General features: G+C 51.9%; 5 protein-coding genes across 5 annotated transcripts; 3 read left to right on the top strand and 2 right to left on the bottom strand.

The window, feature by feature from the left end:
* Nucleotides 1-662: 662 nt before the first annotated feature.
* Nucleotides 663-1,571, top strand: CTRU02_205888 (14-3-3-like protein; the record flags this gene model as incomplete). The annotated part of the gene is made up of 3 exons (XM_036722963.1): nt 663-967; nt 1,047-1,134; nt 1,209-1,571. The coding sequence occupies 3 exons, from the start codon at nt 663-665 to the stop codon at nt 1,569-1,571; spliced, it is 756 nt and encodes a 251-aa protein (XP_036585262.1).
* An 886-nt stretch (nt 1,572-2,457) lies between these two features.
* On the bottom strand, nt 2,458-3,159 carry CTRU02_205889 (uncharacterized protein; the record flags this gene model as incomplete). The annotated part of the gene is made up of 1 exon (XM_036722964.1): nt 2,458-3,159. One exon carries the CDS (start codon nt 3,157-3,159, stop codon nt 2,458-2,460), a length of 702 nt encoding a protein of 233 aa, XP_036585261.1.
* Nucleotides 3,160-5,583: 2,424 nt separating this feature from the next.
* CTRU02_205887 (SacI domain and endonuclease/exonuclease/phosphatase) lies at nt 5,584-9,797 on the bottom strand (the record flags this gene model as incomplete). Its single annotated transcript, XM_036722962.1, has 6 exons — nt 5,584-6,847; nt 6,898-7,007; nt 7,059-7,168; nt 7,240-7,775; nt 7,822-9,114; nt 9,163-9,797. The coding sequence occupies 6 exons, from the start codon at nt 9,795-9,797 to the stop codon at nt 5,584-5,586; spliced, it is 3,948 nt and encodes a 1,315-aa protein (XP_036585260.1).
* Nucleotides 9,798-13,848: 4,051 nt separating this feature from the next.
* Nucleotides 13,849-15,143, top strand: CTRU02_205886 (mRNA splicing protein; the record flags this gene model as incomplete). The annotated part of the gene is made up of 2 exons (XM_036722960.1): nt 13,849-14,915; nt 14,969-15,143. 2 exons carry the CDS (start codon nt 13,849-13,851, stop codon nt 15,141-15,143), a joined length of 1,242 nt encoding a protein of 413 aa, XP_036585258.1.
* Nucleotides 15,144-17,962: 2,819 nt separating this feature from the next.
* Nucleotides 17,963-19,142, top strand: CTRU02_205885 (cytochrome c peroxidase; the record flags this gene model as incomplete). Its single annotated transcript, XM_036722959.1, has 2 exons — nt 17,963-18,455; nt 18,547-19,142. The coding sequence occupies 2 exons, from the start codon at nt 17,963-17,965 to the stop codon at nt 19,140-19,142; spliced, it is 1,089 nt and encodes a 362-aa protein (XP_036585257.1).
* Between the last annotated feature and the right edge of the window lie 2,166 nt (nt 19,143-21,308).

Raw genomic sequence — 21,308 nt, 5'->3', positions numbered from 1 at the left:
CCCCCTCCCAAAATAATTCGTCACACGTAAACACACCCTCCGCCTTCCTTCCTCTCCCACCGCACATCTTTTTCTCTCTACAACAACAAAACAAAGCCGCGTCCCCATCTTCCCAACACCCCGACGCACGCCTACCAGATATTCTTTCTCGACTTCTGTTAACCTTTTCTTCCACTCTCTACCTAATCGCATCACCTCAAAATCTCAAAGCTCAACATGTCTGGCGATGTAAGTACCATTTCCCCCACGGTGCCCAACACCTCCAAAACCCCTCCGCCGCCCCTCGTTGCCTGCCTGTGCTGCACCAACAACCATGATGATGCGACCGGTGACCCGCCTCCCGTATCGGGCTTCAAATTCCCGGCCTAAATATGAGGGTTCACGGTCGAAATCAGTGGCATTTGTCCCTTTTTAGCTACGCCTGGCTCTCTCTCTTGCCCCAAAACCACTCACTACTGCAGTCATCGTGAACGAAAGTATGCTGACTTGTGCCCCTCTTCCAGCGTGAAAGGTTTGTGCCGAACCGCCTCCTCGTCGATGGACCACCACCATCAAACTAGACCATCGCCTGGCAATGGGTCTTCACGGAGCTTTACTAATATTTTTACTACAGCAAGACCTTCCTCGCTCGCCTTTGCGAGCAGGCCGAGCGCTACGATGAGATGGTTGGCTACATGAAGGAGGTTGCCAAGCTGGGCGGTGAGCTGAGCGTCGATGAGCGCAACCTCCTCAGCGTTGCTTACAAGAATGTTGTCGGTACGCGCCGTGCCTCTTGGCGTATCATCTCCTCCATTGAGCAGAAGGAGGAGAGCAAGGGCTCTGACAAGCACGTCGGAACCATCCGCGAATACCGCACCAAGATCGAGACCGAGCTTGAGCAGGTCTGCCAGGATGTCCTCGATGTCCTCGACGACAGCCTCATCCCTAACGCCCAGACCGGCGAGTCTAAGGTCTTCTACCACAAGATGTATGTTTCCATGCTACTGCGTCTACTCTCCATACACAAGCTCCCGCTCCGGAACTAACCGCCGTGCCCCCTAATCTAGGAAGGGTGACTACCACCGTTACCTTGCCGAGTTTGCTTCCGGCGAGAAGCGTAAGGGTGCTGCCACTGCGGCCCATGAGGCTTACAAGGTGAGCATAATTACACTATCCTGACCATGGACACCCCCAAAAAGCCCTCATTGTTAACGTTGTGGCTTTTACAGAGCGCTACCGACGTGGCTCAGACCGAGCTCACCCCCACTCACCCCATCCGCCTCGGCCTGGCTCTCAACTTCTCCGTCTTCTACTACGAGATTCTGAACTCGCCCGACCGTGCTTGCCACCTTGCCAAGCAGGCGTTCGATGATGCTATTGCCGAGCTTGATTCTCTCTCTGAGGAGTCTTACCGCGACAGCACCCTCATTATGCAGCTTCTCCGTGACAACCTCACTCTCTGGACCTCTTCTGACAGCGGTGACGCCGAGGGTGCTGCAGCCGGCACCACCGATGCCCCCGCCGAGGAGAAGAAGGAGGAGTCCAAGGCCGAGGAGCCTAAGGCTGCTGAGGAGACTCCCGCTGCCTCCTAAATTTTGACTTACCCTGATACCACTCCATCTCGGTTTGCGACAAGACCGAGATGGCTCGCCTACTCGGTTGATAGGTCGCGCTACATGCGGGCCTTCTGATGACTGGATTTGGCCGGCATGTTGCCGCTGGCTGATGATATCTGCGATTCGCGTTGGGAATCTTAGCAATAGGGGAGGATCTTGGGGATTCGGACACGGAGAAAGGAATAATGCGTGGCATGGTCCTTTTTTTTGACTCCTTGGATTCGCCCTCTGGTCTAGAACGCTCCTGTTCCTAGGACCTAAGGAAGCTCTCGAGGACTCTTATTGGCAGCTAACTACCAACCTTCCCCCTTCTTCATATCTCATGCCCAGGGTCGTTCTCTTTTTGTTCCCTCCCCACACACGAATCCTGCTTTTACCCCTGTGCTGGGTGGTTTACGGCTGTCTCGTGTTCTCTTTTCGGTTTTCCTCATAGTGGTCCTTACGTCGTCGCGTTTTCTCACGGAGAGAGAAAGTGTTTCCCCCCAATGCCCCTGTCCATTCAGTCTACAAGACAAAAAAGAAAATAACAAACGTTCATCAATATTTGAGTTCAACGTAATTGACCACAAAGTGGCTTGACATGTGATTCGAAAATCAGCAGAACTTAGAACACTAAGACAAATAGAGAAACGGGGGTAGTTTATCGACAATGCTCGACAACCTAGGTTATGAGGGTTGAAAGGATAAATGAAATGATATTTTCAAAAACTAATGTGTATCTCTGCCACTATCACAGTTGAATACGCCTGGCACCGCCATCCCATTCCATGAATGCTGATCGGATGCATAACTAGACACCCTCAAACTTGGTCCACTCATTATATATGTATGTATATGTGTATATGTGTGCATTATGCCAGCCTCAAGCGTGGCGATGTGACCTTACAAGCAATCTCTCTGCCCTCATGAGTCTCGCTTGCTTCTCGGCAATCAGTTTCGGAACGTGTCCCCTCCCCTCGGACTCGAGATCCTCGATTGCATCCGCCTCGGCATTCGCCTCAGCCACGACCGCTGCTTTGTTTATAGTCGCGCCGTCCAGCCCTGCCACCGTCACGCGACGGTACATGCTCGTCACCTCGTCGGCACCCCGCGGTGGCAGCGGACCGGTCTTATCGGCACTGCTACTACCGCCACTAATACGCCGAACGAGGTTTCGCATACCGCGGAAGATGGCGTGGTTCCCGTGCTTTGTACGGAACATCATCAAGGACCCGCGCCTGTCGAGACCTCCGCTGGGAAGCAAGTGTGCTTGTCGTACATCGTCGAGATATGCTGAAGAAGAGGGCTCAAGGCCAAATGCGGAAGGGGCTCCCAGTCGGGAGCATGTTGGGCAGTATGTTGGTTGTGAGGGAAGGATGTCGCCTCTGGGCAAGTTAAAGGCGTCTCCTGCCCCGGGGGATGCTGATGAAGTTGACGAGGAGGCGGAGAGGGAGATGTTTGTTGAAGAAGATGATGCTGCCGGGGACATTGGTGGGCAGGTGCAGACGGATGCTGAGGCTGCCACTTCCTCACGCCATATCTGAATGCGTTGTTGCTTGGTGAGGGATGGGTTGCTGAGAGACATTTTGAGTGTTTTTCGGACGACGACCTTGTTTTGTTTGTTGAGAGGCCTCGTATGATGCTGGTTTGGGGTTTATAGGCGTTTTGAGCTTCCAGAAGCAGGCAACTTGCCCTGGGGCTGTGCAGTTCGCCGTGGCTTCTCGGTGTTGGTATTGGACGAGACCACGAGGCCTTCGCGTTGCAGGGCTAAGAAGGGGTTGGTGCTTTGCGAAGGTTTTTTACGTCCAGGCGGAATCAAATAAGGTGCGGTCGTCTAAACAGCTTATGTCGCCAGTGTTCGTCTGTTCGTTTGTCCGTCCGTTGCGTTTAGATGTGGGTGACAGGTTGAAAAAAGAAAGAAAGGAAAAATATGGATGAGGCCAACAGAGTAAATATTAGAACAGGAAAGGCTTTGCTGGGTTGGAGCACGGGATCGGCTTGTCTAGTATGAGCGTTGCTCCTTTGACTCGGTAGCTTCCTTTAGTTGCAACTGGCCCTCTCATGTGCTTTTCTTGGTGAGATATGCTTTGGCCTTAAGGACGATTAAGACTGCGCCAACCCCGGATTCTGATGGCACCAGATAGGATGAGCAAGTAGCAATAGCAACGGTAGTGCAGCCGAAAATGGTAACAAGAGCAAGGGGGAGGCTAAGGGTGTGGACGGGAGTGTGGTTGGGAGGGAAGGTGACAAGATTTAAGTTGGAAGAAAAAGGAAGACAGCCAAGAAGGGTTGGTGAACAGTAATGTCAGAGGATAAACAGAAAGATGTGTGGAAGGAAGGACAAGTCAAAGCCCAACTCTTGTCATCCAGTCGTCTGAGGTGCAGATTCTCTGGCGATGGGAAGGGGGAGAACGGATCCTAGCGAGACGCCCACGGGCGTATGAAACAGAAGGGCATACGGCAGAAAATTCAGAATGTAGAGTATCTGCCTGCAGGAAAGGGGGGGACGGGAGATGTCCGGCAGAGGAAGAAGAAGCAAGTGTAGTATAAACTAGGACTTGTGACTGGCCGTAGGCGCAGAAAGTCGAAAGTAAGGGTGCCAGGGGGGGTCAAGCGATGTTTATCGCAGCGATCCGTCTGTTTTGGTGTTATGGTGGTTTGCTGCAGGTCTCAAAGAGAAACAAAACAACAAGACTAACGCGCCTGTGAAGGGGGAAAAAACGATGTAGGAGCTGCGGTGGGGTGGTGCGATCGTTGTAGTCGTTGTAGTCGTCGTCGTCGTTTTTTTTTTTTTGTCTTTTAGTTACGACATGTCCGTCTGTGGTTCGGGCTTAGAAGGTACATCAACAAACCCACAGATTCCCGCCAAGGGTAATGAAGGGGAAAAGAGTTGGTGGAAGGATCAGCAGGTGATTAGGCAAAGGTCAGACAGTGAAGGCTGAGAATTAGGGTGTTTAGGGACTTTTAGGTTGATAAGGCGTAGAGAAGATGGGACGGCGAAAGGCAAGCCGGTGATCTTGTGAAGCAGCCCGGCTCTCACGCCGCTTGCAAGCCAATAAAGATGTGAACTTGGAAATAAAAAGAAGACGACGAGAAGGTTTGGTCACCCTACTGGGACGTTGCTGGTTCGGGGTTCGCCTGCCCCGCGATCGGCAGGCTCCAGTCCCCAGTAGGTTATTGGGGCCTGGTGGCTCCGCAAGCGGGTGGAAGAAAGAGGAAAAGGCGCAGAAGTGGTGTTGCGGCGGCGCGGCGCGTGCAACGACTCAAGCACCTTGTGCTTCTCACCCCTTGTTCGCTGTGGCGTCTTCCGGAGAGGTGGGTGGGCGTGACCTGGTCCTCGCGACCACTACCTGGAGCTAATGCCGCTGTCAGATGTTAAAACTGCGTGGAAAGAGGTGGGCGGAGAGTGTATCTACTCGTTGAGATGACAGGAAGCGGTGTGGTGTTACGAGAAACTGTGTGATTGGAAACGCTCTGATGGCGAAGGGGGAAACGAAGGCAATGGAGAGAGACGTAGAAAGAACGAGGTGGATGTGAAAGTCAAATTCCTAATTTAAGGGGTCCATCCAACAACTCGGTGAGGCCGCCCTGTGGCGAGGTGAGAAAGGCCTTGTTCTTGGAGTGACGTTGTGTGGGCGGCCTTGGTAGGGAACCCAATTGGTGTTGGTTCCCGGCACTCCAAGTGCCGTTTCCAGAGGCACCCTCACTGATAGCCAGCGATGGCGGGGCAGGCACTTTGAGATTCATCAAACTTCGGACAACAATGACATACAGAGTGCGCCAAGCGATTCCCGGAAAACGGCAGTCGATAAACCGCACCAGAAGTGTGACTATCTTTGGTATTCTTTTTCTTTAACTAAACATTTCTTCTCTAGTGCTATAGCAGCAGTAGCCCGCCCATTGTTCTTTTTCCACTAGCCGATTTGACCCAAGCAACCCATCTATTTTGTAAATAACGTCCGCCCCATTGCGTCAAGCGTTTATGCCGCAAACTTCAGATCCATCTCAACTACTTTTGTGTGCTAGGAACCAACGTCTCCCAGCTTCCCATGTCACTGTGATTATCATCACCCAACGAGTCTAATAGGTCTACCGGTGCAGCTTTCCTTTGGATCTTGGCTGGGATCTGCGGCTTTGGTCGAGGCTCAACAGGTGTCATGCCTGGGAGTGGGACCGATCCAGCTCGAGGGCCATGTCTTCCGGATTCTATACTAAATGTTTCTGCCCGTTTAGGGGGTTTAGCTGAAGTGCCTATCGGCTTCCTGACAACACCGCCTCCCGTGCTCGAACTTGTGTTTGAGAGGCCCGTCGAGGCCCGCACTGGTAGTGGCGGTCTGTCTAACGGATTATCGGTATGGTAGGTGTCTTCGCTGCTTGTCAACGCTGATGAAATGGACGCTGGTGCTGTGGCAAGATGAGCTGGCTTTTTTGCAACAGGTGGCGCCGGTTTGCCCTTAGATTGTTGTGAAGATTGAGACACCGACGACGATGGTCGCGGAACAACTGGCGGTACTGCTTGGGATTTGTTTGACGGGATCAAAGGGGCTTGGTTCATCGTCAACGGAGGGTGTTGGGCTGCAGAAACAACCCCTGTTTGCCTTCTAGGGGGTGGAGGTGGCGGCGGTGTTTCCCCCCGCTGCGACGACTTCTCTTCCTTAATATTCAGTCTGCCCATTTTGGCTGGAAGTGTAGACGGATCGTAAGGTGGCGGCAGTCTCCTTGCCGTTGTGCTGGTGGCTGACGATGAGAGGTCACTTGGGGCATAGACATTTTCATACGGTGACGTTGACACGCTTGAAAACGACGACAGCCTTGAGCGCGGAACGTTCACCCAGTCCGGCTCGCCTGTTGGCGTAAACGGATTTGGTGGTCTGTTAGGGTTCAGAATCGTGGCATGGCCGTCAGGGGCCTTGGGCTGTTTGATGTCGGCCCTCGCCTGCTGCTTGTTCTCCAGCCACCACTTTTGACGATCAGAACTCGCTGGGGGCAATCCCGGCTCGATGGCTTCGTAGCCAATGAGATCCTCATCGTCGGTTTCCTCTGAATCCAAGTTCGCGATTGAATCGCCAACTTCCGCTTTCCGCCGTTGGTAGAGGTCATGGCTGATACGGTCCCGCAGCGCTTCATCGACGATGCTCACGTTGCACTGGAAAATGGCATACACTGGTCGGTGATCAGAGAACTTCAGCGGCGCAGAGCTGTAAGCCAGCTGACGTAAATTGGAGCCTTTGCGCAAGATGCGGTCGGTCCATGCTGGGATTCGTGCCTTCTCACTGGACGAGGTTAACAGTCAGTGCAAACTTTGTCTGACGTAAAAACTTACGATGTGTCGTATTCATCAGTGCCAAGATCAAATTTATATGTTGGTAGAAAGTTGATCCGGGCCTCGGAGTAGAATGGAAAAGCTAGTCCTGCAATCATCTGGAGGTTCAGCTGGAGACTGAAGTCAGCAACTACAATAAACCTCAGAGGCTTACTGCTTACCTGATCATTCTCGTAGAGCGTCTCTAAGTCTCGCTTCTTAACCAATCCGCGGACAGCTTCAGAAGTAAGACCAATCCGGTAGTTGAAATCACCCAGCCAGACAACAGCATCTACAATCTTGTCAGCTGGGTCGCTATCGAAGCACACGAGAGATATCAAGGGTTTAAAAGCCGACACGTACCATGATCATCAATGCCACGGTTGCGTTGGAACCGTAGACCATGGTGGATTGTCGCATAGTCCCTGTTCCTCTCGTCGTAATTCGAGAAGCCTGCGGCCAGATGGGCTGTCACAAAGCAAATTTGGGTATTCGCAAAGTCAAATCGTATGGCAACTGCTCCCTTGTTGCCCGCCATTCCTGACAAACCTGTCTTTTTGACGCTTCCTTCGACATTCTTGATTTTGGCCAAAACGGATGCCTTGACAAATATGCACAGAGCAGCCCCAACAAGCTGTCCGCTCCGAAGCAGAACGTATCGTTCCCCATCGAGTGTTTGGGCACGCTTGTTCAAACATCTCCTTACTGCGCTTTCCCACAGCTGTTTTCTCGATGGATCACTGTTCATGATCTGCTGTGGACTCAATTCAACGATTTCCTGAAACCCTACAGCAACGATTTCCGGCAGCACACTACCAAGCTCCTCTGGGCAGAGCCACGAAGAAAGATCGTGGTCAACACCCTCGGTGCGACCGTTGAGGTTGAATGTGCCAACCAACCTAGACAGTCAGTATGTACAAGTTGCATGGAGCTGAGTAGGCTTACATGGTGATATCCTGAATAGACGAGAACTCAGCATTCCGCTTATTGATCTCACCAGAGACATAATCGCTAATTGGGTCAAACAGGAGAACGGGTGCTTGATTGACTAGGCGTCCAAGGAGGCGGTCAATTGTCGTCTGCCTTGCTGAGTCTGTGAAGTTGTTGTGGTAAAGCCTTTGTACGGATTTACGCATATCAGCAACTGCGCCAGCCAGAGACATTTTCCCATGGCGTGTAAATGATGACTTCAGTGCACCAGTCCCAGCATAGATCTTGGACAAAGCGTCCCCATTGTCTGCCCATAGGGTTGAGTGTCTCATCCAGAAGTCTGATGTTGCATACTCTCCCCGATGGCCTAAGAATGCTTCTGTGGCCATCTGTGATATGAGGGTTTGAATAAGATTTGTTCTGTCCAGGCAGTCAAGACAGTTCGTCCGGAAGACACCTTCTTGCTGGAGAACTACCACCATCCGATGAGAATCCCGAGAGTCGTGACTATCAGGTTCGGCATCTTCCGCTTCTTCAGCTAGATAATAAGCAAACCCATCCGTAGAGTTCTCGATGTATCTGCGAATCTGACGTGCGGCCTCGTACCCACCCGGCCCTTTCGTCTCGGCGTGGAAGTCGTAGTGTGTTTCTCGCAGCAGCGCATGATCTTGAGACTCATCCTCGCCAACCTGACTTAATGGGCAGTGCTGTACAGCAAGGTGATAAAGTTGGCTTAATTGAGCCTCGCCGGGCTTACCCTCACTGAGGAGGTTAACCACATGAACAGCGCCATAAGCTCGTTCCAAGTCATCAAAATGCTTGTTGAAAGCTGGCTGTGCCCCTTCAGGGGACCTGATGATAGTGATGTTTTGCTTGCCAGGAATGAGCTCAGCGGTCTGTTCCCAGAATAATGGAACGGAGCCCCTGACCTGGGCGTATGAAAACAGTGTACCACCAGGACTCCAGTAAATGGTTTCAGTTTCTACGAAATTGGCCACATTGCCGTCGTCATCGATGCCTCGAGAATTGAATCGGGTTCCAGCCCTTCTACTGGATAAACGCGAGATAACTGTTAGGTAAGACGGTAATCCAGTTGACCGAGTCTTCAAAGGAGCGCTTGTTTGCGGAATTGCCATTGTACGGCAGAAACCACGGATAGCTGAAGTCAGAAATCTCGAGGAATCAAGAGCATCGCGCTCCTGGGGCAGCAGACGAGACCTAAACTGGACCAGCGGACTAATCATGAAGGAATTCCACAAAAAAGAATCATCAAAGTTGTCGATATCGAATACGAATGAGTTCACAGTTCTAAGAGTGTAAGTCAGCTACAATTACTTTAGGAAAGAAAGCCCTTACCTGTCCTGTAATCTGTTCGTGAGATCAAAATCAGTGCTGTAGTAAAAAGTCCCGTTCCCTAGAAGCTTCCGAAGGTCTGTACATGGGTGCTCAACGGTCACTTCCCGTCCTCTAAGGTTCTGTCCATAGACCGAGTTGACATCCGACATCTCCGAGTCCAAGGGGTCAAGCGACACAACATCGTCCCATTCGCTACTGTTCAGGCAAAAAAAGGCAACGCTAGCAATCCTTTCCACAGTCTCGCCTGGCCTCAGGGTGGCAACTCTTGTGGCATGTGTTACGACTGAAAGGAACACGTCTCCTTCTACAGATATTAATCCCAACGTTCCGTAAATGGGTCGCGGAGTTAAGGGACGGTAGTCGGCCAGCGTTTTCTTGGTAATATGAGTAAATTCGACCATGCATTTCGATGCGGTGCCGTCGCCTCCGTTTGGTCGCGAACGGGTGGATGCAAGAGAGGTAAGGGAGCCATTCGCGGCGGTGCCGGTACTAGAAAAGTTATAGCGGAATATGAGGGCGTGGGAAGACGAGACGATGGCAATTGCACGATGGGGATAGTCGCGAATGTAAAGCTTGCTAGATTTCTCGGGTGCCGGCACCTGAGAAGGCCATGATCCGGAGCTGGCGTAATCCATCGTTGTGAGGTGTAGCTGAGATAGTCGAGGAGATGTTTCTCTCGCAGATCATGCTTGGACTGCTGGGGCTCTGGCCTGCATTTATCGAAGTGTGTCGTCGACGGTAGCCAAGTGGGAGGAGTATCGGACTCGACTGGGAGACGAAGCAGGTCGCGTGAGAACGCTTTTGAAGAGAGGTGCGCGACGGCACAATGGGTTGGAGTTACCAAAAGGTTTACGATGGAAAGCTGTGGCTGATTGAAGTGGGATTTGGGTTGCCCATGCGGAGCCCAGGGATGACGTCCGTCCCGCCGGAAGTGCAAGGACTTTAGAACCTGGGCCGCTGTATCTTTAGCGTCTTAGCTCAGCCTGGGTGGGCAGCTCGGTTTAGACTCCACGGACCACCTATGAGGGAGAAGCTGCCCAAACGTGTCGATCTTTCGCCTACTTGCCCCCTCCAAGGCGTGAATCCAGTTAATTGTACTGTCCACAGCAGCCATTCAACGTGACCGTCCTTTTTTGCGTATGGTTGGCCGTAAACATTATAGATTGTTTAAAAGAAAACTTAGGCACATAAACTCTCAACCCTGTCCATATGTTGGGGTCTCATTGGGAAGACAGGATGAGGAAAGCCGGACATGCGATGAACACCCAGAAGGTGCATTCAACAAGTGAGAAGTTGAGTTTAATACATTCATATTTGTGGTACCATCCATGAATGACACCCGACTGCGTGGACACCAAACCATTGCTGACAGTAGTATCTCATGAGATAGCCCACCCACTATGAGCTGTCGATTGCGCGAGGTCGTTGTATCCCGGCATTCTATCACTAATTCCATCCTCCAGGTTCCCTACTATTGCACGCCCGAAATTCTAGGTGTAAGCCTCATCTTCATTTAAGGAAGCTGTGGTAGAACTGGGTACGATCTGGTATGGCCAAGTTGAAACGTAATCGGTGTAGGTAGTTTGGGAGAAAGCAGGGACGGCCCCGTGGCACTTAACAACAAAAATTATAGCCGTGGAAGGCTACTTCAACCAGACAGGCGAGAATATGATACATTGAATGGGCTCTCGAATGTCAAGTGGCGCGGCACATCTTAGGAACCTGTCATAAGTAGCCCATATTCGAGCTCCTGTGCTGGATGCTTCGTTGAGGTATAACGCAGTTTCTCTAGATATTCTGGCTTGCATCCACGCCAACAAGTACAACTGGGACCACGCCAGTAGCGAAGCAGGCGGTGCGTTTCTCTACAAACGAACCGCCGAATCATACAATAGTATTTGGGTGCAACTGCTGACGTTGTCAAAGATATCTCTTAGGCAGGAAGTACCATGCTAACCAGGATTTAGTTAATCAGTACAGGATTGACTCAGCATGCTACCAGAGTGGTCGTGTCATTGTCGCTCCAATGCATTTCTTGACTAATTATGACAATGCCATAGATCCGAAGCTCGACATTGTGCTTCAAATGGCTCACAAACAGCCGGTTTGGCCGCCATGTCTCATAAAAGGCCAACTGGCGAGAAAATCGAACGAGAATCGACAAACATCAGTAAGGCAGTTTTGGCCCGCCTGGCAAAGATTCAGGTGTTTTCAGGTCAAGATGTTACGAAACACAAACCTAAAACAAACCCCCTCTGGTGCAAGATGTTGGTGGTCGACAGTAAAAAAGGCAATAAACCTTGAGCTCGCAAAAAGGGGCAGTCACGGGGATGGAGGATTGGGTATGCAGCAGACTGATCAAGGGCATTAATCTACACTTGGAGTAGATAGAGTGTGCGGGGGAAAGGCGGGAAAAGGGGGAGGATACTGAAAGATGAGACGCGGAGGTGACCAGGCTTGGGAAATCCCATGCAAGCGGTAGGAGGCGAATATCTATGCTTTACGCAGACCAGGCTTCAGATTAAGTGAATTGAGATCACGCTGCCACCTTGGGTGAGCAGTCATTCTCTTCCTATCATATGTTTTTGGGAGATCATCATAAGCCTTGTTTTGTAGGAGAGAGAAAAGAGAAGAGAAAGGTTTTTTCACGAGTTATCCGACGTCAAATAAGACCCAATGTTTGACCCATCTGCTTATCTAAGGCTCTCCGCACTAGTGTAATCTAAGAAAGAAAAGAAAAAAAAAGAAAAAAAAAACTTCCCAGCAAAAGGACAGACAGACTCCAGGTTGTGGTGGGTGACGGAGGGTTGGGTGACCGCTTGGCAGCCAGACGACGCCAGCCGCAGACAGGCTTAGGTGCTCCACCATGGACAATATCCATCAGTCGGGCTACCTGCCAGAATCCGATGAAGTTATGCAGGAAGTCAGGGAAGAGACCTGGGCAGGATGGGATGGTTGGCTGGTCCACTCGCTACCGCCATGAAGCAGCTGATGCGCGTAAACTAAAAACAGTGAAGCGCTGCACGGAATCCACCTGGGGTGTTGTGCCTTGGTGAAATGCCGTACATGTCTACATTAGTACAGAGCAGGCCCAGCTGCAAGCAAAAGCGTTAAGCTGGCTGGCAGACCGGTACATGGCTGCACCGTACCAGCTCTTCTCCCAAGTAGAGGGCCACCTGAACTCTTCAAAGTTCAGGCCGATCATAACTGGGCGAGCGCGTCACTGATAAAGCACACCTGGCAAGGGTTCACCTGCCAAGGTACATGGGTTGCAGGTATCTTTTCTCAACCCATCCTGCTCCAGCCCCATAGTACATGCAGCCCGTATTGCGGTGCCGCGCCCGTTCATAAAAAATTCCAGCCCCCCTTCCCTTTCGCGACCTCGAAGCTTGACCTGGCCATCCACGGTTCCAACGGCCACAGTCTCGACGACCCGCGGCGCCCTCATTCTGCCATCTGCAACCCGTCTTCAACGTCAGCTGCAGCCTGTCGCAGTCTTGCGCCTACCCACCAGACTCTTTTTACAGTTGCAAATTTATCATTTCTCCGCCACTCGTTGTTCAATAAAAAGCCTACCATGTCCGACTTCGACCACTTCGGGAGCTCCGACGAGGAGAACGCCGAAATCAAGAAGCTTCAAGCTGAAGTGGTACGTCACTGCAACATCGCCAGCGCCGCACCTGCTTCCCTGCCCAATTGGCCTTTGGCTAACCTTTCTTACATCACAGGAGGCTGATTCCGATAACTTCGAGAACTGGGAAAAACTTGTTCGCGCCTGCGAGGGCCTAGAGGGCGGCTTGAACCGTAACTCCAGTCCACAGGCGCTTGCAACCCTCCGCGATGCCTACGACCGTTTCCTGCTCAAGTTCCCCCTTCTTTTCGGCTACTGGAAGAAGTATGCCGATCTCGAGTTCAATATTGCTGGGCCCGAGTCTGCCGAAATGGTGAGTAACTGTTACACTGTGGCGTGTCGCATCGCAGCCTCAGCTCTCTCCCTCCCTTGGTTCCCGGGCCGCCGCTGACTTGCGCTCTTCTCTAGGTCTACGAGCGTGGATGCGCCAGCATCACCAATTCTGTCGACTTGTGGACCGACTACTGCTCCTTCAAAATGGAGACCACCCATGTCCCACACCTCGTCAGAGAGTAAGTATTAACGGTCGGCTTTCCTTCCCCTTAACATCACCATCACCACAGCATGCCTTACCGGGCCGCTCAAGACTTCGACCGAGCGATGCATGGGCTGTACCCACGGCCCCTCCAAGTATCCGACGGTGAGAAATGCCAACAGCAGCCCCAATTTTGGGATGCGCTCTCACGCTAGTTTACCAGGCTCTGTTGATTTCCACTTGACGATGACCTGATCCGTTCTTCGCTTCACGCTTCACGCTTCACGTCGCATCTCCACCATACCGCTCTCCTTGGAATGCTTTGGACTTGGACTCGCTAGTTGATTTCACCTGATACCCCTTCCTGTATATCCCGCCTTCCCCATTGCCTTGGTCACTCCCTTCCCCTATCTCTGGCCGTTTGTTGACCCTATGCTCCAGGTTGTTTGAACGCGGCGCCAACTCTGTCGGTCTTGATTTTCTTGCCCACCCTTTCTGGGATAAATACATTGAGTACGAAGAGCGGCAGGAGGCGCAAGATAAGATATTTGCCATTCTTTCCCGCGTCATTCACATTCCGATGCACCAGTATGCTCGGTATTTCGAGCGGTTCCGCCAATTATCTCACAGTCGGCCTATCGCCGAGTTGGTCCCCTCCGATACGCTGGACAGATTCAAAGCTGAAGTCGAGGCGGAGAGTGCCCAGTATGCTGGCGTGCAGCGAACGGAACTTGAGGTCGAGCGCGACATCCGAACCAAGATTGACGCTATGTACTACGAATATTTTACCCAGACGCAGAATGAGACCAACAAGCGATGGACATACGAATCCGAGGTTAAGCGACCCTACTTCCACGTCACTGAACTCGAAAACTCCCAGCTCGCCAATTGGCGCAAGTACCTCGACTTTGAGGAATCTGAAGGCAGCTTCACGCGAGTTGTCTTCCTCTACGAGCGATGCTTGGTTACCTGCGCGTTCTACGACGAATTCTGGTTCCGTTACGCCCGATGGATGTCAGCACAGGAGGGCAAGGATGAAGAGGTCAGAATCATCTACCAACGCGCCGCCACCATGTTTGTGCCCATCAGCCGCCCGGGCATTAGACTCCAGTGGGCCTATTTCGAAGAGAGCTGTGGGCGCGTGGACATCGCGCGAGATATTCATGCTGCGATCCTGATAAAGCTACCTGACTGCATTGAGGCCATTACTTCATGGGCACACCTTCAACGTCGCCAGAGTGGACTTGACGCCGCGATTGAGGTTTTCAAGACACAGATCGACTCCCCGCAAGTCGACATCTTCACAAAGGCGGCCTTGGTGACAGAGTGGGCCTGTTTCCTCTGGAAGGTCAAGGGCTCAACCGAAGAGGCGCGCAACGTGTTTCTTAAAAATGTGCAGTGGTACGCCGACAGCCGCGTCTTCTGGGACAAGTGGCTGGAATTTGAGCTGCAACAAGCAACTAGTACCGAAGTTGAGGACCAACATGGCGATCGTGTGAAGCAGATCTTTGACGAATTGCGAACCAAGAGTCGCCTGTCGGCATCAACTAAGAAGGAATTATACCACATTTACCTTTCATACCTGCAGCAACGGGGTGGCAAGGATGCTATGAAGCAGTTCCTGTCCATCGATCGAGAGATTTATGGGTAAGTCTTAAAGTTTCTGTATCAAGACATCTTGGATGCTAACGCGATGACAGCCCTGAATCCATTTCCGTCTTGGCCAAAGGCAAATCCGCTGGCAAAGAGAACGGTGTTGGCGGAGGCGAGTTGGACGAGACGACAAGACACCGTGCCGAGGCTAGATACCTGAAGTACTATGAGCTGCCCAACGAGCCAGACGTGGAAGGCCAAGGGACGGCGTTGTTCAACTAGGTGGAGTTTGGTCAGTTTTCCATTAGGCATCCAGGAGTTATGGGGCTCTGGGCACCCTGGAGGCTTTCCTCGATTTTCTTGTATTATATGACTCGATTTCACGACAGATTTTGCACGGGTGGTCAGCCTCGACGAAGTTGTATTGTATGCAGCGTGTAGGGGGTACTCCATAGAGAGAGGCCGCGACTACACGGAGAGACCACATTTAACGGAGGGTGTTTGCTTTGGTGCGAGAAGTTCGCGCGATGCCAGCTCTCGGGGTTTGCGTGCCAGCTGCAATGCAAATCATAATAGCTCAATAAAGACTAAAGAGCGTTGTTCTCCAAACTGGATGCGAAAACGTGACTTTTCGCACCCGAGTATAAATTGCTGATCATGATTCGTTGAGCCACGATGCCCCAACGGAGCGGTTAAGGTGCGGGTAGCGCCGCCGACGAAAGTCGGCGGACGCCGAGGTTTCTGGCAGATCCCACGGTTGCTTAAGCCGTCCTTGGTAAATAGTTCGGTTTGTCAGCGGGTAGGTTACCGAAAGTGTTTGGAAAGGCTTCAGGGAAACAAGTCAATGGTGACAAATGTGTCATGGTAGTGGCGTTTATTTATACTCTGCATGGTGTGCATTGCACATACGGTGGGCGATAGGCTTCAGGCTTCAAAGCTAATTGTCAGTGGGGTGAGTGAAGGTGGTGGTTGATTACAGTCAGAACAGGAGGATTTTCAGGAAGTTTTTGCCCGTTTGAGGAGGCCTACGCCAGGGGAGGTCAACTTTTGCACTAGAGAAGAATAGACATTTTCCCCGAGGGCACCCTCGGTCTGAGAGAATGCAGCTGTTGGCAAGTTTCGGCTCGGAACGGTCTCGGAAATATTGCAGCGGCCGTTTGACGGAATTGACAGGCTCGCTGCCGTGCTGCCGAACCATGTCACCGTCATGGCGTGAGCTGGAAGAGGGGCATCCGAACCCGTGGGAAGTGGAGGGGTAGGTGAACAGCGCAAGTATGTATTTGTTGCGGCGCGATGGCAACAACAGCGTGCTTTGTGATTTAGGGCGTCATATGGAGGGTCCAGATCCAGGTTCCCATGTGCACGATCGAGAAACCGAGACCCGCAGAGACGCAATTAGAAGGGCACGCCAAGGTAAGTTTGATGCACACCTCAAAATGCAGAGACGTCTGTTAGCTTGTAGTCCCGTTGGAAAGAGAAAAAAAAAACGAAAGAGGGAAAATAGGGGAGAGGCAATTTGGCCAAGGCTGAGTCAACGAAGGCCGAGTTTTGGTGGTGCCGTTTCGCAGTGGGTGGACAACTGAAGCACGTTTACTACGCCGTATCAGAACATCAGAGGTACTTCAGACTTGCACACAGTACTCGGAGAGACAGGCCAAGTCAGTCAGTCAGATCTGCAGGTGACTGTTTCTTCCGAACGAAAGCAACCGCCCCATCCTACATCGGCGCCTGCCCCGTCCGGGGCTCGAGTCAACCTACAATGGGGATAAATTGGGCCCCCCGGGAGATTCATTACAAATACTACAAAATGAAAGGGCAAGGCGGTTGCGCAGCACCGCCGCTGCGGTCGACGCTTGGCGGGGTCATCATCGGTTGGGCTAGCCGAGGAACAGGATCCAGATACCGTGGAGATGAATATCATCATCGGTAACGACAACGGAGGTCGACGGAGTACGACGGCCCCAATTGAGGGACTGGCAATCGCTCATTGGACATTAAGATTTGATTTATTTGTAGTGTGCTAAAGTTGGAGACAGTTGCTTATGAAAGCAACTCAGGTCTGGACTTGCTTAGTTGGAGTTTCGCCTCCATTATCGGAGCTAAGGGGACGGGTGAAAAAAAAAAAAAAAAAAAAGATGTAGAAGCGGAAGTCAGATATGGCCACATGGGTTTGTCGGAGCATGTGTCAGTCGTCTTTTCGCAACCCTTTGGGAATTCTCAACGTGTTATTGTGAAAGATACCTTCCCCCAGACCGTTTCTCCCACCCCTATGAACGGTAGCCGTGACCGGCAGGTTTCGAATTGGGTTCGACATTGGACCCCAGCAAAAATTGCAAAGTAACGTGCATACTAGCTCCATTTGTCTTGCAGGATGCTCGTCTTACAGGTACCGCGCATACCTTTCCTTGCTGTCGCAAGTCCAAGGCGCGACGACGACGACGCCAAATGGCCCCACCATAAAAACGTCCAGCAAGAAACGTAAATGGGAACCCACATCGCGAGCAGTGGGCAAGGGCCCCGGAGCAAAAACAAGTGGCTCCCGCGCACCTCGGCCACCCCTGGTCCCTTGTTTCCAGACTGGAGCTTCCCAATCTGACCACTCAGAGGCTTCCAATTTCTCATTTCATACGTTGCCGTCTCCCTCGGCCCTCGTCTCTCACCCCCTCCAAAAGTGCCAGAAGGCGGGATTCTTGGCCGACGCGGGCCTTGTGGCCAGTGTGCCAGCCCGGCAAAGCCCAGGGTGCAGAGGTAGTTCTCAAACGCCCCCCCGGGTAGCAACCATTCTCAAGTCTTTTTAAGTACTGATCTCTCCCTTTCTCGCCCCTGCCTCTGCTCCAAAGCTTCCCTTCTTTTTCTTTCATATACCTCCCATTGCGATTGTGATCATATTTTTGATATCTTGTAACCATACCACAAAAGCTCTTTCAAGGTCAGTCACTAGCTATCCCTTTAACACACTCTTCCACTACGATTTTTCCCTGTTGAGCTGTCTTATACCGGCATTAACTCCTTCCATCTTTTTACCTCTCTTCCTCCTCCATTCCCTCTCTCCTTGATATCACGCCTAGGCATCTAATACTGACGAAGCTTCCCGCAAGCAGATGGCCGCCTCTACTAGACAGTTCGCCCGCGCGGCGATGAGAACCACCGCCAGAAACACCTTCGCTGTCGCCCCCCGCCAGGCCTTCCGCCAGCAGGGCCGCCGCTTCTACTCCTCTGAGCCTGCCGGCAAGTCTGGCAGCTCCACCTGGGTTTGGCTCACTGGTGCCGCTGTCATTGGTGGCGGAGCATACTTCTATACCCGCGAGGGTGGTGTCTCTGCCGGCTCTATTCCCAAGGTCACCAACCCTACCAAGGCCGACTACGAGAAGGTTTACAAGGCCATTGCCGACCGTCTCGAAGAGAACGATGAGTACGATGACGGCAGCTACGGTCCTGTTCTTGTCCGCTTGGCCTGGCACGCTAGCGGTACCTTCGACAAGGAGACTGGCACTGGCGGCAGCAACGGTGCCACCATGCGTTTTGCCCCCGAGGCCGACCACGGAGCCAACGCTGGCTTGAAGGCTGCCCGTGACTTCCTCGAGCCTGTTAAGCGTGAGTCAATCCTAACGCGCCACTTGAGATCCGCTTCCCAAACATTTCTGAACACTAAACGCCCTGAACTTGATTACTGACTTCGCCACAGAGCAATTCCCTTGGATCACCTACTCTGACCTCTGGATCCTTGGTGGCGTTTGCGCCATTCAGGAAATGCAAGGTCCCATTATCCCCTACCGCCCCGGCCGCAGCGACGGCGAGGCCGCAGCCTGCACCCCGGACGGCCGCCTTCCCGACGCCTCCAAGCGTGAGAAGCACCTCCGCGATATCTTCTACCGTATGGGCTTCAATGACCAGGAGATCGTTGCTCTGGCTGGTGCTCACGCCCTCGGCCGCTGCCACACCGACCGCTCTGGCTTCTCTGGCCCCTGGACCTTTTCCCCTACCGTCATGACCAACGACTACTTCAAGCTGCTTTTGAACGAGAAGTGGCAGTGGAAGAAGTGGGACGGCCCTGCCCAGTACGAGGACAAGAGCACCAAGACCTTGATGATGCTCCCTGCCGACTATGCCCTGATCCAGGACAAGACCTTCAAGAAGTACGTTGAGCAGTATGCCAAGGATAACGAGACTTTCTTCAAGGACTTCTCCAACGTCATTGTCAAGCTGTTCGAGCTTGGCGTTCCCTTCGCCCAGGGCACTGAGAATCAGCGCTGGACCTTCAAGCCTACTTGGTCCGAGTAATCAGTCGAATGGACTATGAAGAGTTTGAGCAACGTGGAGGATTAAGAGCGATTTTCAAAACTGGGGTGAGATTTTAGAATTAGATGATTGATATCCGAGAGAGGAGGTATCTTATGAGGCATATTCTCGAAGCATAGAGAGTATGCCTCTAAAGCTGGTTTTAAGCGTTTGTCCGACCTAGGACGTGTTTTCTTAGTGCTGCTATGTCCATAGTTCCTGTACAACATCAATATGAAACTTAAAGACAACTATCCAGCGTTTCTCGCACATTGCCGTTGAGCCAGCCAAAACATTTGGGATGGCATGAAGTTGATATAGAGATGAGATGAGGGGCAGGACAAGGTCGGATCGACCGTGCTAATAATAAACCCCTTTCTCCAAGCACTTCCTGCCGCTTCCCCTCATCTTGTCTACAGCGTCTACCACATGCCAATTGTCACACCTTGCCCGGATGCCCAGGCGAAGCAGGCCTGTTCACCATGTCATGGGGGGTTGGTTGGTGCGGCCAATCCCGGCGCCTTGGTAGCTCACCACCACCACAATCATCTCCCAAGCCTGCGTTAGTGTTCCCCCGGATGTTGGGCATGGACCTGGACATGGGCTTCCCCGCATTTCAAATTGGACGGACCTACCTTCCCTCTATTCTTGCTATCATGTTTAGGTCCATTGGCTGTCGTTCACTTACTCTTTGCTTTTCTCGCCGATTCGCTCGACGATAAGTGAAGCATCTTAAGGCTGTGGTTGTGATGTGTAGAGCGTAAGTTTGCGGGTTTGGGCACGCCAGTAATCATCTTGCCTACAGCATGTGCCGAATGTGAAATAGCACGCAGATGAGGCGTTGAGGGTGAAGTCGGTTCTGGCGGCGCCCAGCGGCACCTCACTAGCACCCTCCTTTCTGGCAGTTCATCCGTTCATAATCAGTGTTGTCTTTTCTTAGTTTTCACACCTCTGTTAGATTGCTACAACCATGCCGCATGCCTGCGTAGATGAGCAGAATTACTTAGAGGCCGTTAATAGATGGAACATAAACTCATCGCTCAAATCCTTTCGGAACCTGCTCTCCACGTCGTCGGGAAATGAAGTAACTACACCTCAAAAAAAAAAAAAAAAGAAGGGCATAAGGCACCTAATTCAATCAATTATGTGTCGACTCAAATTCATCTCGATTAAGGTATTGAGGTGGCGATGCAAGTAGCTTGAGGACTTTGACACATAATACCCCAACTATTGTCAGACAGATCCCTATGGCAGGTCTCTCTGTTTGGTCTCGAAGAACAATTAATACTGCTTCGCTTCCATTGTAAGGCACAGATGAGTCTAATTCATAACTTCTCGTCATCACATTCAAAAGAAAATGTTGAACAGCACCACGCATTACGCTCTTCGGGTCTATATCCGGGGACACTGGCTATAAAACGGAGGTAACAGTACCCCAGATCAATAACTTACCCCAGACTTGCCCCAGCAAATGTAACCAAACCAAACCGCTGTGGGGCTTGCCCCTAGCCAAACACTTATCCTCAAGGTTCACCATCATAAAGCTGCCAGTTTGTCATCATTGGTAATACAGAATTTCCGGTGGCCCAAAAGTGTCGCCATATAACACGCGGTCGCTACAGGCGGCCGGATTTCAGGGCACTGCTCATGACAGATTGACAGGCCTTTAGCCTAGAGTCTCGCTGCTTTCTAACTGAGCTCTGAGAACTTGGTTCTCAGGGAGTGGCTAAGCATACAAAACTCAGCCACACTGCCACTTTCACCGCCAAGTACACCAAACATAAAGGGAAGCTTGGTCAAAGTTGCCCATCATCATCTGTCGTTGCCGGCCGTTTCTGAGCTGGTTCTTTTTGTTCGTAATCCCGACCTAGCTGCCATGGTCGTTTCCCAGGGCTGTCTTGTCCAACCTCGCAAAAGACGCTTCCTAATGTTGCTCTACCCAATACAGGGCCCTGCCTTGCCCGACGCTGACGCAACCGCTTCCGTCCCTGCTTTGACCCACCATCTTGATCTCGCAGCTTGTCTATCCTGCCATATACAATACCCGCTGCGGTTGTGCTCAACTCTACTTTTGCTACCTGCCACTACTAGCTTAACGGTTTTTATTGATATTATACAACGTCTACGCCCTCTAGAGCTCTCTGTTTTCCTTGGGTCTGCCGTAACGAT

Source organism: Colletotrichum truncatum (assembly GCF_014235925.2).
Source record: "Colletotrichum truncatum strain CMES1059 chromosome Unknown Contig_0003, whole genome shotgun sequence".
Classification (NCBI taxonomy): Eukaryota; Fungi; Ascomycota; class Sordariomycetes; order Glomerellales; family Glomerellaceae; genus Colletotrichum; species Colletotrichum truncatum.
This window is presented reverse-complemented; position numbering and strand designations above follow the sequence as displayed.